The sequence below is a fragment of the Astatotilapia calliptera genome, chromosome 5 (assembly GCF_964374335.1).
Source record: "Astatotilapia calliptera chromosome 5, fAstCal68.1, whole genome shotgun sequence".
Lineage (NCBI taxonomy): Eukaryota > Metazoa > Chordata > Actinopteri > Cichliformes > Cichlidae > Astatotilapia > Astatotilapia calliptera.
Genome location: NC_137426.1, coordinates 39173132 through 39188709, shown reverse-complemented (window position 1 = coordinate 39188709; position 15578 = coordinate 39173132). Strand labels below are relative to the sequence as shown.

The window sequence follows — 15578 nt, the reverse complement described above, 5'->3', positions numbered from 1 at the left end:
ACCCTCACCACCTGAGTTCTGCCAGTGAGGAAGTCCAACACCCATGCACACAGACGGCTGTTAAGTCCCAGATCCCTCAGCTTTGTGAACAGTCTGCAGGGCACTATTGTGTTAAACGCTGAACTGTAATCAACAAACAGCATTCGCACATAGTTACCCTGTTTCTTGTCCACGTGGCTGAGAGTGGTGTGTAGGACGTGGGCGATGGCATCCTCTGTGGATCTGTTGGATCTGTAGGCGAACTGCAGCGGATCTGTGGTGTCTGGGATGGCGGAGGAGATGATGTTCTTCAGCAGCCTCTCAAACACCTTCATTACTACCGAGGTCAGTGCAACTGGCCGGTAATCGTTCAGGGATGAGGGTTTGCTGTTCTTGGGCACAGGGATGATGGTGGATCTTTTGAAGCATGTGGGGACCACAGACTTTGCCAGGGACTCGTTGAAGATGTAAGTGAACACACCTGCTAGCTGGTCAGCACAGCAGCGCAGCAGACGGCCGGTGATGCCGTCTGGCCCCGCTGCTTTCCTTGTGTTCACTCTCCTCAGTGCCACTCGGACGTCATGCTCCGCGATGCTGGTCACCGGTCTCTCGCTGATGACGTCACTGTCCTCGGTAGTCAGGCGGTAGATAGCATTAGCCGCCTGGCTAACCTCGAAACGGGCGTAGAACCGATTCAGCTCGTTGGTGAATGCAGAGTCGGCGTTGATCGGCGCAGTGTCCCTGGCTTTGTAGTCCGTAATGGTGCGTAGTCCGTGCCACATACTCCGTGTGTCGCCCTGGTGGAAGCGGGACTCCACACGTTCCCGGTACCTGCGTTTGGCATCTCTCACCGCGCGCCGCACGCCGTATGAGGCCGCTTTGTAGGCGCTCATATCGCCAGTGGCGAGACCCGCATTGTAGGAGGCGCCAATCGATCTGTCCATCCACGGTTTCTGGTTTGGGAATGTGGTGACTCTCGCAGTGGGGATAATCTCGTCCGCTAGCATATTGACGAAGCATACTGCTACTTCCGTAAATGCGTTGATGTCGACTGCGCATGCTCTGAACATGTCCCAGTCTACGTCGTTGAGTGCGTCCTGTAGTGTAGCTTCTGATTGGGCAGTCCACCGTTTTACTTCCTTCGTGGTCACGTCTTCCCTCCGTATGCTTTGTTTATACTGGGGAATGAGGAAGATAGCGTTGTGGTCAGACTTCCGAAAAGCCGGGTGTGAGACAGCTTTGTAGCCCTGCTTGTATGGCGTGTAGCAGTGATCCAGGACTCTCAGGACGTCCGGGAGTATGTGGCTGCATGTCCTGTGTGCACCCGAAATAAGACGTCCAACTCCCCTCCATCGGGACTCCTCAGACCACTGCCTGTCCCCAGCCGGCCGTGGTCGCACGTCGCTCTGGACTTCATCACTGGCCTCCCTCCGTCCTCTGGTAAAACTGTTATACTCACCATCATTGACCGTTTTTCTAAGGCTGCCCATTTTGTTGCCCTTACCAAACTTCCCACCGCTCTAGAGACTGCCCAGCTCTTGACCCAGCATGTTTTCCGCCCTCACGGCATTCCTCTGGACATTGTTTCTGACCGTGGGCCCCAGTTCATCTCTCGGGTGTGGAAGATGTTTTGTACCGAGCTGGGGGTCCAGGTCAGCCTGTCTTCTGGTTTCCACCCGCAGACTAATGGGAAGACTGAGCGAGCAAACCAGGAGCTGGAGGCCATGCTGCGCTGCGTCATTTCCTCCAACCAGTCGTCATGGAGTGAGCAGTTGGCGTGGGCTGAATACGCCCATAACTCTAGCACGTCAGCCGCTACGGGTGTCTCTCCCTTCGAAGCATCCCTGGTGTATCAACCCCCACCCCTCTCCATCACGGAGGGAGAGGTGGCCGTGCCTTCCGTGCAACATCACATGAGGCGCTGTCGACGGATCTGGCGGGCAACTCGAGCGGCCCTACTGCGTACGAGCGCAAAAAACAAGAGACTGGCTGACCGCCGCCGCGTCCCTACACCGGCCTATCGGGAAAGCAGGTATGGCTTTCCTCTAGGAACATCACTCTGCGGACTGAGTCCAAGAAGCTGGATCCTTGGACCCTTTTCTGTGCAAGCCATCCTGAATCCAGTGACTGTCCAACTGGCCCTCCCGCGCAACATGAAGGTACACAACGTGTTTCATTTTTCTCAAATTAGGCCGGTCCGGACCAGCCCGTTGTGTCCGCCTCCTGGGCCCCCACCACCTGCCCGGGATATCGCTGGCGCTCCGGCGTATTCCATTACTCGCATAATGGACGCCAGGCGCCGCGGTAGGGGCTTCTAGTTTTTGGTGGATTGGGCGGGGTACGGTCCGGAAGAGCGTTCCTGGGTGCCGTGGCCTGCGATTCTCGATCACGGTATGGTGAGAGAGTTCCGCCGTCGGCACCCTGACAAGTTTCCTGGGTTCCTGAGGCTCTCATTAGAGGGGGGGTACTGTCATCCACAGTGTCATGGTCGGACGGTCCTTCCCGGGACGACCTGCCTGTGTGTGTATGTGTGTGCTTCTCTCTCCTCCTCCACCCAGTGGCTGACACACCTGCACCTAATTTGCCACCCAGCTGTCACTGATCATCCTTCGTTGTGGGCTGAGGTATTTAACTGTGTGTCCAGATGGCAGTCGACGCTGGATTGTACTTGAAGCTCAGTAGTAAAGAGTGTTTTGTGACTTGCAGCTTAGCTTTAGCCGGCTAGCTTCTGTTGCGAAATCAGTTTTACCCCGGTTCTTTTATTCCTCGAGCATCCAGAGATGGCACCGGACTCAGTAGTCATTTTCACAAAATCTTTATTCATCTTTACTCATCTTCATTTACTCATCTTCATTTAAGCATGCACTTCTAGAAGGGAAGATGAGGCCGGTGTCCCTCTGCAAAAATCTTCACCCCTTTGTTAGTTACAGCCAGCTTTATAGAGGTGACCCCATCATAAAAACCCCCTTACGGTGTGCTGGAAACTCTGTGTCTGTGTCTATGTGAGTGCTCGTGAGTGAGTGTGTGCGCATACCTGTGTGTATGTGTGTGCACATGAGTGAGTGTGCGTGTGGATGTGTGTGCGTGACAATTAAAACACTGTGGGTGTAGTTGACTCCCTAGAGGTCATAAAACCCATCTCCCTTCCAGAGCACAGTTACAAATGTTGAGACCCCCACCCAAACATCCTCTGGGGAATTTCCACTCAGTGGGGGAGGTCTACAATCTACTCCTATAATCAACCTTTATTATAGTGAGGGCAGTGTCAGTGTCTCTACAACAGTTCTACATTATATTTTAACACATTTCTAAACTCTAAATCAGCTAAACATTCTACACTTCCTCACCTGTTGTTTTTGCTCGTTTATAGGAGGAAGAGATACAGAGCTGGAGGTTGGAGAGAAGGAGCCCGTGGATTAAGCTATTGGAGGAGAACACACACTCGGAGAATCGCTTTGGAAACTCACCTGCGCACCACTGGGAGTTTGGAGAAGATCACTGTTGGACTTTGCACTTCACTTTATGTTTTGAAACTGTTTTTGGGCACTGTAAATAAACGCACTGTGTACTTTGCATCCTGAGCTCCGCGACTGAGTCCGTACTTTCCCATTACCCGTGACACACAGACACACAAGAAAAGAAGCAGGCAACATGAGGTCAAGTTATGGCAATTTTATTTGTGTATTTCAGTGCATGTATTTAGATTAGAGTTTTAAAAAACAAACAAACGTCCCAAGAAGAAGGATGGGGAGAAAGAAAGGTGGAGAGAGGAGGAAGAAACTATTGATGTCCTCAAACTCGATGCTGCTGGGTCAGTTCTTCCTCAGCAGTCTGCTCCAGAATCCCCTCCTGTCCTCGGCTTGCTTTGCTTTTGCCTTCAGTTCTTTTAAGGTTTTGTTGAGCTGCTCCTCGGCATCTTTAAATGTTTCTTTCAGCTGCTGTTCGGCCAGTTTCCCTTTGTGTTTGAGGAGCTCTTTAGCTTCCTTTTTGTGCTTTCGTATTTCTTTAAGTGCGTCTTTGCAGTCTTTCTTGGTCACCGCAGAGCCGCTCATTTCTTTCTTGAATGCCTTCACCTCAATTTTCTCTTCTGCAAGTTCTTCTTGCACTTTCATCAGTTCCTTCTTCATGTTTTCATTGTGACTCTTTGTATCTTCCATTTCTTTCTTTGCTTCCTGTGTTTTAATTTTCTCTTCCTCCAACACTTTTTGAGCTTCCAACAATTCTTTCTTCATATTTTCAATCTCATTTTCTGCCTCGTGGTTACGTCTTTTCTCCTCTTCAAGTTGTTGCTTCACATGCAGTAATTCCTTCCTTAGTGTTTCAGCTTCAGCCGTTACATTTGCAGCTTCTTGTGTTGCCAACTGCATTTTCCTTTTGCCCTCTTCAAAATCTTCCTGCACCTCCTGTAATTCCTGCAGCACATTTCCTGCCTCCTTCTTTGCAGTTTGATATTTATTGTTGGCTTCTTGTGCTGTGCTTTTCTCTTCCTCCAATGCTTTTTGAGCTTCCAACAGTTCTTTCTTCATCTTTTCATTCTGGTTTTCTGCCTGTTGTTTTCCCATTTTCTCTCCTTTAAGTCTGAGACCCACATGCAGTAATTCCTGCAATACTACTTCAGTTTCAAACTGTGAATTTTTAGCTTCTCCTCTTGATTTTTCTGCCTCTTCTTTTAATTTGATATTTTCAGCCTGTATCATTTGAAGTTCTTCTTGCAGGTTAATCAGCTGTACTGAATTGTGAGGTGAAGCACTCGCCGATCCTCTTCTCGTTCTCCCCTGATTCATTTTGGCCTTTTAAACAAAGGAGCCAACGTTTTGTAGAGGAGTGAAGTGAAGTTTTCGATGTTTCTTCGTCAGCTGTCGTTTGTCCTGCACAGAGATGCTGCTGTAGATGTGTCTCTAGCTGTGTCTGGATACAATGAAACATGCTGGAACTAAGTGCTTGTGTTGCACAGTTCTACTAAACATTCCATTCCATGCATGCTCCGCCCACATGGTCAGGAATGTCAGGTGCTGCATCACCAAATGCTGCTCCCGTTGCCTAGCAATAACAGCTGTTTACTTTTGGGGTCTGGTTCATTGTTTAATAAAGAAAACATGTCCAAGTATTGGGTGCTGAGGCTCAGCACATATTCTAGCCTGCTGTGTGGGTGGGCAGCTAGAAATCACTGGTGGGCAACATGAGTGAGGAGAAAACTGGAGCAGCCAAGCAGGGAGCTGCAGGTTGCTGGTTTGAGTCTCTGTTCAGATGCTGGTGTCTCCTCTCTCTGAGATGTCTGCAAACAGTCCCAGATAAAACAATAAGGATAATAAACAAACACGTGACTAAAATAACAATTATGACTCTGATGTGTTTCATGTGTAGCAGGATGGATCTCCTCCATGCCTGCTTCATGCCCTGGGAGACGGGGCTATGGCTCTCTACATCCTCTAGCAGATCATTACATGGGGAAACCTTTTGAATACAAGCGCGCTGATCCACGCAGGTGTGCACACAGGTGTTCACTGTTCATAGACATAAACTACACCTTTATTGGTGCTATTTCCAAGCACATTGTGCGCTGTCTGTCCTCCTTGCTACACAACAACATTCAACATTTAGTATTTACTGCTGTTTACACTTAGCTAGATTAACGAGATGGTCAGTGGCAGTCCTTGCCTGTTTGGTGCCCCGGGCGAACACTCTCTCTGCCCCCCCCCCCCCCCCCCACACACACACACACACATAAAACATATTAAGGATTGTACGTTAACATAATACTGTTGTCGAAATTCACCAGAGAAACACACACACACACACACACATGAAGAGAGAGAGAGTATGCATTGTGTGAATTATGATGGCTGTAGGCTACCAAACAGCCATCATAATTCGTCACACAATGAGAACAAATCAACATTTGACACTGACTAATTAATATTAAAATCTGTAACATAATGTATTGTTTGGAGTTTAGTCTGTTACTGTTGCTATTTTTACCATTTCTTCTTGGAGCAACTGTAACCCACATAATTTCCTTAGGGATTAATAAAATATTCTGATTCTGATTGTTTCAGGATGACCTGCCATTATCCAATCACACATCTGCTTACCTGTATCTTTTGCTCGTTTCTCTTCTTTTCTATTTTTTCTAAACTGAGCACCAGATGGCTTTGAACTTTTCCTGTCCATCTTCCACTGGTTTTAATTTTGCACTCCAGTATGAGCACCCATTCCCCAAACCGAGGATCACCACAACATAACCTAATAGACCTACACCTTGGTTCACAGATTCACTTTGTCTAAGGTTTATTTCTGGGATTTCACACAACCCAGGATTCAAATCATGAATACATAATTTACAACATTATGAGTGAAATGTGCTCTACTTGGAAGCAGCCGGCCCCTCCCCTTTCGACGGGTTGTGTGTGAGACTTTAAATCATCAAACTGTAAATTATACATTTTAAATTGTTATTGATCCTTTACCCCGAGTCCTAAAGTGTATATTTATTTTCTTACTCTTCTTATATTTATTGTTTGTTTACTTGCACTGCTGTAGCTGGAGCCTCGTCGTCTCGTCTCTCTATATGCTGGACTGTCTGTAGCGGAGATGACAATAAAGTTTACTTTGACTTCAGCAGCGCGCAGGCGCACCGAGGGCTCTCGCGCTCTCGCTTTTCGCGTATAGAATTTCGAAAAAACATCAGTGCAAATTATAAGTCTTATTATAATGTCTGGTGTTTTCGTGTTTGTTGGTTTGTTTTATTTTTTATTTTATTTTATAGAAAACCGATCGGTGCCTGTACCATTCCCAATATGAGCTGGCTGACGTCGGGGCAGCATGAGTACAAGCAATTTATTTATTTATTTTTGCCGATGCCCATGATGCCACCGCGGGCAACCGCCCGTGTCGCCCGTATCAAAAACCGCTACTGGTGATGGTGTTGTGTTTAGTATGTTGCTCTCTTCTTTTTCTCTAAACAGGTGATCCAGGAGATTTTTTTTCTCTTCTTTCTCTTTTTAAGTGCCCTTTCTCACTGTCCCTCTTCCCTTCTGTTTTTCTTTTCCTTCCTCTTTCTTTCTCCCTTTCCTATCCCTCAGTCATGTCTGTCCCGTCTGTAACAACTGAAAATAAAATAAAATAAATAATAACAACAAAGGTCGATCAAATGGACCAATACGGCAAGGCCGTGATGATCCATTTGGCAAAGTAAATCCATTGGGTCTCCTTGTTGGTCTTCAGACAACAATTCTGACGGCTAAAGGACCAAATGGGACAGGCAAAAAAAAAGTGAAGTTGACTAAAAGATCTCAGAAAGCAACATCGTGGACATCTAAAGAAACAGCTAAGAAACACTGAACTCTATCAGTCTGGAAAGGGTTACAAAGGCATTTCAAGCGCTTTGGGAATCGAACCACGATGAGGGCCTTAATCCAGAAAATGTGGAAAACCTGAAGGCCTCACTTGTCTCATTTAATGTGCCCTGAAGCTCAAGTGCAGCAGGACAATAATGCAAAACACAGCAGCAAGATCATCTCTGAATGGCTCAAAAAACAACATGGAGGTTGTCAAAGTGCAGACTGCAATCAGATTGAGATGGTTTAGCATGACCTTAAAAACTCAGCCTATGCTGGAAAACCCTCCAAAGTGGCCGAATGAAAACAATTCTGCAAAGAAGAGAGGACCAAATTTCCTCCATAGCGCTGTAACACACTCATCACCAGTTATTGCAAATGCTTGATTGCAGTTCTTGCTAGATGACAAAACCACTTATTAGGTTTAGAAGGAAATGACTTTTTCTACATGAGGTAAAGTTGGAGCTGTTTCCCCAAACTCAATGAAATCATCATTTAAAAAACTACAATCTGTATTTACTCTGAACATCTGTGTTAACATTTGGAAACATGTAAGTGTAACAAACATGTTAAAACATAAGAAATCAGGAAGGGGCATGTACAGGAATTTCTTTTACTTATGTATTAATCACATTATTTTATTGTATGATACCTTGGTGCCACTGGATTTTAACATGTCTCACACTCATACAGTAAGACAAATGGCGGTGGTGTAGAAAGGAAGTTGGGGGAAGCAGACAGCTCCACAGGAAGAGTCTTTTGTGACTTCAAGGACTCTGGGAGGCAGCAAGGGAGTGTGAACCTTAAGGTGTGAAACAGCTGTGTACTGCCTTTTGTTCCTGGAGAAGGTATTTCACTGAGAGCCATGCTGGGCTCAGACTCTGCTGACCGTCTGTCCCGCGGTCATGCAGGGACTTCATCAAGCTTGGTTGTCTGTTCTTTGTGTGTTTGATTAAAGAACGTTAGCTACCGCTCACCGCTCGTCTGCAGGCTTTATTTGAATGGAAAACTTCCACAACAGGGGCCAACGTCAAATTAATCCTGATGGATTAAGAATGAGATGTCACTCAAGTTCATGTGCGTGTGAAGGCACATGTGCAACCTTTGGAAGTAGTGCGTTCGTGTTTGGCCCAACAATGCATGCAAAGTCAGGTGCTGTAGATTATTCCTGATTGAGTCTCAGCAGGTTAAAAAAAGCATTAAACATCTCATCAATTTACTAAGTAAATCAAGGGCGTAGATTTGGTTTTGGCATTGGTGGGGACGGATGATTCAACCACTGAACCCTGCCCCGTTTCTTATTTTTCCTTTTTGTCTTTGCTTCTTGATAAAAGGAGAAATATACTTGCCTACATATGCTATTCTACGTGCTTTTAAACCATTTAAAATTACAATTCATAGTTTAATATGTGAATTATATAATGTTAAATTACTATTAAACAAATGACTGACTAAGTATTTTAGGCTTTAGTTTACTTCAGCCATAATCCATATAAATCAGGTATCATACAAAAATAAAAATAGCTTCAAATACAGTCGTGACAATAAAAGAATATGACTTTAAGGACTTAACAACATTACTTCAGTTACACCAACATCTCTGACACATCAGCACTAAGGGAACACTGAATGACCTGGTGGTTTTGTCCATAAAACTACTCATCTAAGATTAACACAAAGTAAAAGATCTCTCAGCAAAATTATGCAACATTTTAGGCACTGTTGCCCCGATCAGATCAGTGAGCTGGGATGTTTTATTCTAAACATGAACTACTGTTACAGCAACAGACATGGACATGCCCCACACAACAAACACAGGCCTGCTCCTCTCGTTAGCTGAAATGAACTGCTGGCATATTTGTTTTACATCTATAATGTCCAACCTCTCCTGGTGGCCATGGCATCACATTATTCATGGTTACATACAATTTTAGACTGATGTGGACCAAGTCTAGCGCCTACTTGCCAACCTTGAGACCTCAGAATTAGGGAGACCCGGAGGAATCCTCCCAAGAGATTAATAAAGTTTAATTTAACCTAATTTAATCTAATAACTTCAATCTCAGCCAAAACGATTTACTCACCAACAAATAAAACACAACTCGTCACGTCCCCTCCGTCCATGCCAAATCTACGCCCTTGAAGTAAATATATTTCTAGAGGTGCTAGGCACATGAAATCCTCATCAGATGTCGATAACAACCCATCCAATTTTCAGATTGATTAAGATCAGGTGATTGGCTGGTCATATGGGCAGCTCTGTTTTCTTTCTCTGAAATCAGTTGAGTTTCCTTAGCTGTGTGTTTGCGATCATGGGTTTTTCTGAAATGCTAACTCTCATTTCATCTTCATCATCCTGATGGATGACAGTGGATTTTTATCAAGAATGTCTCTACATTTTTTCATTGATCTTTCTTTCAGTTAATTGAAGTGTGCCAGTGCCATATGCTGGAATACAGCCCCAAACCATGATGTTCCCACCTCCAAACTTCACTATTGGTATGGTATTTTTGCGGTGATATGGCATTGCCTTTTGACCTCCAGACATGGTGGGTGTTATGGCATATGTCCAGATTATTATCCCAGTATTTCACAGACATATCCTAAATTCTTCTGTAACCAATGCCATCAGTATGTTGTGGAGGTCTTGCATGAGTTCATGGGCTTTACCCATTATGTGCGGGGTTTTTTGTGTGACACCATAATAAGACACATTTTGATAGGCCATCATTTGAAACTAAACCAGCTAATATTAATCTGGACTAAGTGTCAGGATTGCTTTCTAAATATTGATAGATTTCAGCTGTGGTAATGTCTTTCCAGGTCTTTTTGCACCTCCCTTTTGTTCATGTTTTCAACACTTTTTCCCTGTGTCATTTGTTGTTATTACACATACATTTATATATCTGTGGTTTGATTCCTTTGCATGTGTGGATTTGATGGGTTGTAGCAACATCTGATGAGAATGTCATGTCAGTAACACCTTTAGAAATATATCTACTTAGAAAATTGGTGACATCTTCAATACTTATTTTAACCACTATATGTAACCCCAGCCTGTATGTAAATCAAAGAGCTACTTGCTGTGAGGCATTGGTGCTCACTACCACACAACCACACAAGCGGGCTGCCCCATTTCATTCAATTAAAGTGTAAAGAGGAGAAGATGGCGCCGGGTGTCATGGCATGCTGTCTCTCGGTTCTGCAATATTTATGTTTTGTGTTCTTAGTGGTGTCTCTGCTAGTTTTAAAAACCCACTCTTTGTTGGTGTATGAGCGACAGACGCTGCTTAATATCCGTGACTCACTGCTGAAGTTTCCCAGCGTTAACGAGCGATGTGGAAGACTCCCGCCGCCTCTGGCGTCGGTACCGGGGGAACTGCATCGCCGTGATCCCCCCTGGAATCCTTCGAAACGGAAGCGCTGGAGAAGTGGACGAATGTGCGGAACACGCTCTGGGAAGCGTGTTCGGGTTAGAACTCGGATGCGGCAGGTTCTTACCATCGGTGACCCTGGCTGTTTAGGACTTTATTTTGGCCTGAAACAGCGCTGCCTTCTTCCTGTTTACCCTACGTCATCGGAGCACACTCACCCGAGGCTGCTTTATTGGTTGCCATGCCGACGGGATACGAGGGGAGGTGGAGCAAATATAAACAACCTACAATTACTGCCTGCTAACACGGATGGACAGAGAGTTAAATTAGCTCTCTTAAATGCAAGATCTGTATCAAATAAAACTCATGTTCTTCGGGACTTTTTTGATACTCATATGCTGGACATCTTGCTCCTAACTGAGACATGGCTGCGTGTTGGTGAAGTGGCACCCTTGCTGGAACTTTGCCCCTCCGATGGCAGCTTTTTCAGCTCCCCCAGGTTGTCTGGGAGGTAGCCTCTATCATCAAAGACTGTTTTAAATGCAAACAGATACAAAGTCCTGGTGTTTTTACCTCATTTGAGTCCCAACTCCTGACTTTAAGCTGTCCTGTGGTTCTAATTATAGTCATCTATCGTCCACCTAAATATAATGACTTGTTTACTTCGTAATTTTCAGACTTCTTGACATGTTTTATAGCTCACTACGAAAGGATTCTTATAGTGGGGGACTTTAATATTCATCTATGTTGTGAGGATAAACCCCTGGTCAAAGATTTCTTAAATGTAATTGATTCCTTAAACTTCACACAATTTGTGTCTGGGCCAACATGTAAGGGCCACACCCTAGACCTTGTCTTGGGTTACGGACTGAATGTATCAATGACTGAAAATTGTGTTTTACCTATCTTAGACCACTCAGCAATTTTATTTGATATTTTAATCCCTAAATCTCCAGCTTCTGCAAGGGCAAGATTGCCCCTCAGATCATCTCGTTATATTAGCCCCGAAGCATTGCTTGGAGTTACAGTTTTTCTCAGTCGCTTTGGTGCATTTCTCACAACAGAATTGAACTCTCCACCACTACTAAGGCACTTCTCAAAACAATTAGTGCAAACTGCAAAACATGGTGGATAACTTGCAAAAGTGAGTCACTCCATCAAAAAGAAAAGTCAGGTGTCCAAAATAAGTTGTCAATGCATCAACAACAAATCCCTTGAGCAAAACAGACAATACATTCATCAAAAGCAAGTACTGATACCAAACAAAGTGTCAGGGCTGTCACAATTACAAGTCATTAGACCAGCACCTTTGGTCACAAAATCACATGGTCTGAACATGTTCCCATTGTGACGGATGTCTTTGTAGGTGCTTCCCAATGACATGTCAAGTCCGGACCGCATGCATGGCATGTTGAAAACCATAAATTGTAAAGGACAATCAAGACACTCCATATGCACTCTTGATAATATTTAATTGAAACTGTTCACAGCATTGTGCAAACTGGGGAAATACAGTAAATCAAACATTTTACAGCAAACAAACTCACCTAGACAGTAAACCTCACTGCAGTAGTTACGACTCAAAAAAAACAAACTGAAAAACAGACACTGCTGCATATCAATCATTGATATCTAGACGCTCCCGTCTGTCTGCCCACATATTTGCATCAACATCACAGCGTATGTCAGCTCTATCGATGCATCGGGGAAAGTATCTTCTGGAGTGTCGAATCCACCCTCTGCAGGACTCTGCTGTGATGTCATCACAAGCTGCATCCATAGCTGCTAGCAGGGTCATTTGGGTATGTGGATGCCTGTCATATACCTTCCACCTCCAGGAAGAGAAAAACTCCTCAATTGGATTCAGGAATGGACTGTAAGGAGGAAGAAACTCCATAAGCATCCTGTCGTGTGCTGCAAACCACTGCCTGACTACAGCAGAGTGATGGAAGCTTACATTATCCCAAACCACTACATACATTGTCCGATTGTCACCAGGATCATCCCTTCCATTTTGTGGGATCAGGTCCCTATGAAGAGCATCCAGAAAAGCCAACAGGTGTTGTGAATTGTATGCACCAATACGAGGAATATGGGTGTGAACACCATTCTCTGAGATTGCGGCACACATTGTAATATTCCCTCCTCGTTGGCCTGGGACATCAATGGTGGCTCTTTCTCCAATGTGATTCCGTCCACGCCGTCTGCCTTTTGCGAGATTGAATCCCGCTTCGTCAAGATATACAAACATGTGCAGGGGTTCCCTGGCCTCCAACTCCAGGATATGCTTTACAAAGGATGAGAATCAGACAGGTCTGTAATGGTGCATTTGGCAGAACAGATTGTACAGTTGGAATTGTACATAGGATTACAGTAACATGCATAAATGTAGGTTGAGTACATGGCCTAAACTGTTACAGTGAACAGAGGTACATATGCGAACATGTGTTACCTGTACATACTGGTGACGGAGCTCCTTCACTCGATCACTGTTCCGTTCAAATGGCACTCTGTACAATTGCTTCATGGACATTTCATTCCGTCTGAGGACTCTGTCTATGGTGGAAATTGATATTGACTGAATATTTCCGAAGATGGTGTCATCGTTTACGACAGTTCTTTGTATTTCTCTCAGTCTCAAAGCGTTGTTTGCAGCCACCATTGCACAAATTCTTTCCTCTTGCTGCGGAGTCATAAGTGGACCTCTTCCACCTCCTCTAGGTTGTCTGGCAGTCCTTTTTGAGATGCAGATGGGAAAACACACACATGTAAGCGCAAACATGCTTACAGTGATTGTCACAGGACTATCATTCTAAACTCCTTTCTTTACAGCATTACTGTATTGTACCACAGCACACTATGCCACACCTGGGCCAAGTCTGCGCTTCAGTTACAGTACGTCTATGTGTAAGGATCTGTAAGGTCATGTCCTAATGCAAGTCTCCTGTATGACTATGAAAGTGCAGAGCAAATTAGTTTGTGCTGCATACTGTAACTAGATTACGGTGTGCTCACCTGTTTTCCCGACGAAATGTCTGGATGATAGAACTTACAGTAGTTCTCCCAACATTTGGCTGCACCCTTCGACCAGCCTCGGCCATTGTGAGGCCATGGTTTATCACATGATCCACAAGTGTTGCCCTGATTTCGTCAGGAACGTGTCTATGTGGTTGGCCTCTTCTCACCCGGTTTTGTCCTCGTCCTCCACCGATCCTCACTCCTCTTCCACGAGGCTGACGTTCCATGTTCTGCTGTTTTGTAGATTCAGTATGCACCTCATGCCAATCCTGTGTGTTGGTTTACATTACAGTATATATGTACTTGTGGAGTGGGGGATGCTGTGCCGCGGTTCACCTGTGACTGGGTAGGAGAGGCTTTTCATTGGTTGCAAGTAGGAGTGACACACACCAATTTTCATTAGTGTGAGATAAGGTTCACCTGAGACATGTAGTTTATGGAGATTTTCATGGGAACTCCTCCAAAATAGGGTTTTCAAAATGGGTGTATGAATCGTTTGACAAGCTGTTCAGCAATTTTGAGTGCACTGACACAAGCAATGCAATGAAGACTATTAGTTGTAAGGACAATGACTATTCAGCCGGTACAAGTATGAATAATTGTGACATTCATGATGAAAGAAAGGAGATAGTGATGAATAGGAAGTCAAACGTGACCATTCTTTAGATATTTGTACTCACTCAACTGCTTCATGTCCAAAGGCATTTGCCTTTGGACGCAGTGAACGTGAAACCGCCACAGGGTTGTGCCAAAACGACTACATGTTGTGGTGGTTGAACTAACTGTTGTGCAATGTTTAATTCTGTTGTGAGAAATGCACCAAAGCGACTGAGAAAAACTGTAAATTACATCTACCTGATGTGTTGGACCCTATTTATACCCAGAAGTTATGTGTAGACACCTTGACTGTGAACCTTAATAATACACTTCTTGAATTACTGGACTCTGTTGCTCCCATAAAGAAGTCGAAATGTCAACAAAGGAACCCTATGCCTTGGCTAAATGAGGAGCTCCTGAACTTGAGAAGAAATTGTAGAAAAGCAGAGCATCACTGGAGATCTTCCAGACTAGAAGTATTTCTCCAGGCTTGGAAGGACTCACTGTCTTCTCTTCAATCAGCGATGTCGGCAGCGAAAGCAAATTATTTCTCAAATCTTATCATGAGTCATAAACATAACTCAAAACTCCTTTTCAACACAGTGTCGCAACAGAAAGTAACTCAACTCTCTGCTGTTCAAATTTGACAGCTCATGACTTTCTTATGTTTTTCAGAGACAGGGCTGAAACACTTAGGAATCAGATTACTCCCTCCTAAAGCTTTTCATTAGACTACTCGGCTGCTTTGCCTGTTGGTGCTGATAAACTATTTTCTGACTTCGAGGTCATTTCCCTGTATGGATTAACTAAGGTTGTAAAAGCAGCTCGATGTACAACCTGTTCTTTGGATCCTCTACCAGCCTGGGTTATAAAGGAACTGTGGTCAGCATTAGGACCCTACAGTCTGTTTCTTTTAAATACTTCAGTGACGACTGGAGTCTTTCCTGAATGTTTTAAATCAGCTGTGGTCGTGCCGATCTTGAAAAAGCCTGGACTGGATGTTGATATGGTTGCAAACTATAGACCCATCTCACATCTGTCTTTTTTTTCTAAAATCTTTGAAAAAGTGGTTTTTAAGCAGCTCACTGAGCATTTGTCAACAAGCAATCTGTTTGAAGCATTTCAGTCTGCTTTTAAACCAAATCACTCCACAGAAACAGCTTTAGTAAAAGTGGTAAATGATCTGCTGGTTAATGCACTGCAAAAAACGATTTTCAAGAAAGTAAAAAAAACCTTGTTTATGGACATTTTTTCTTATTTTTTGCCTAAAAAG

At 44.4% G+C, this 15578-nt stretch overlaps 1 protein-coding gene across 2 annotated transcripts; it reads right to left on the bottom strand.

The window, feature by feature from the left end:
* Nucleotides 1-12143: 12143 nt before the first annotated feature.
* LOC113023090 (uncharacterized) lies at nucleotides 12144-15424 on the bottom strand. 2 transcript variants are annotated; one of them, XM_080301487.1, is made up of 4 exons: nucleotides 13706-15424; nucleotides 13143-13425; nucleotides 12670-12977; nucleotides 12144-12564 (listed from the first exon to the last, which is right to left on the bottom strand). In XM_080301487.1, exons 1-4 carry the CDS (start codon nucleotides 13933-13935, stop codon nucleotides 12309-12311), a joined length of 1077 nt encoding a protein of 358 aa, XP_080157613.1. In that variant the 5' UTR covers nucleotides 13936-15424; the 3' UTR covers nucleotides 12144-12308. The 2 variants fall into 2 exon arrangements, with proteins under 2 accessions (XP_080157613.1, XP_080157612.1); XM_080301486.1 differs by having other exon boundaries at nucleotides 12144-12977; nucleotides 13706-15417.
* Nucleotides 15425-15578: the final 154 nt, after the last annotated feature.

Bases quoted from the DNA above. Each gene is read 5' to 3' on its own strand.
- LOC113023090 (XM_080301486.1), bottom strand. From the start codon at position 13,935: ATGGAACGTCAGCCTCGTGGAAGAGGAGTGAGGATCGGTGGAGGACGA. The intron at 13,426-13,705 runs GTGAGCACACCG...CATCTCAAAAAG, and splicing joins ACATTTCGTCGGGAAAACAG to GACTGCCAGACAACCTAGAG. The intron at 12,978-13,142 runs GTAACACATGTT...TCCTTTGTAAAG, and splicing joins TCCGTCACCAGTATGTACAG to CATATCCTGGAGTTGGAGGC.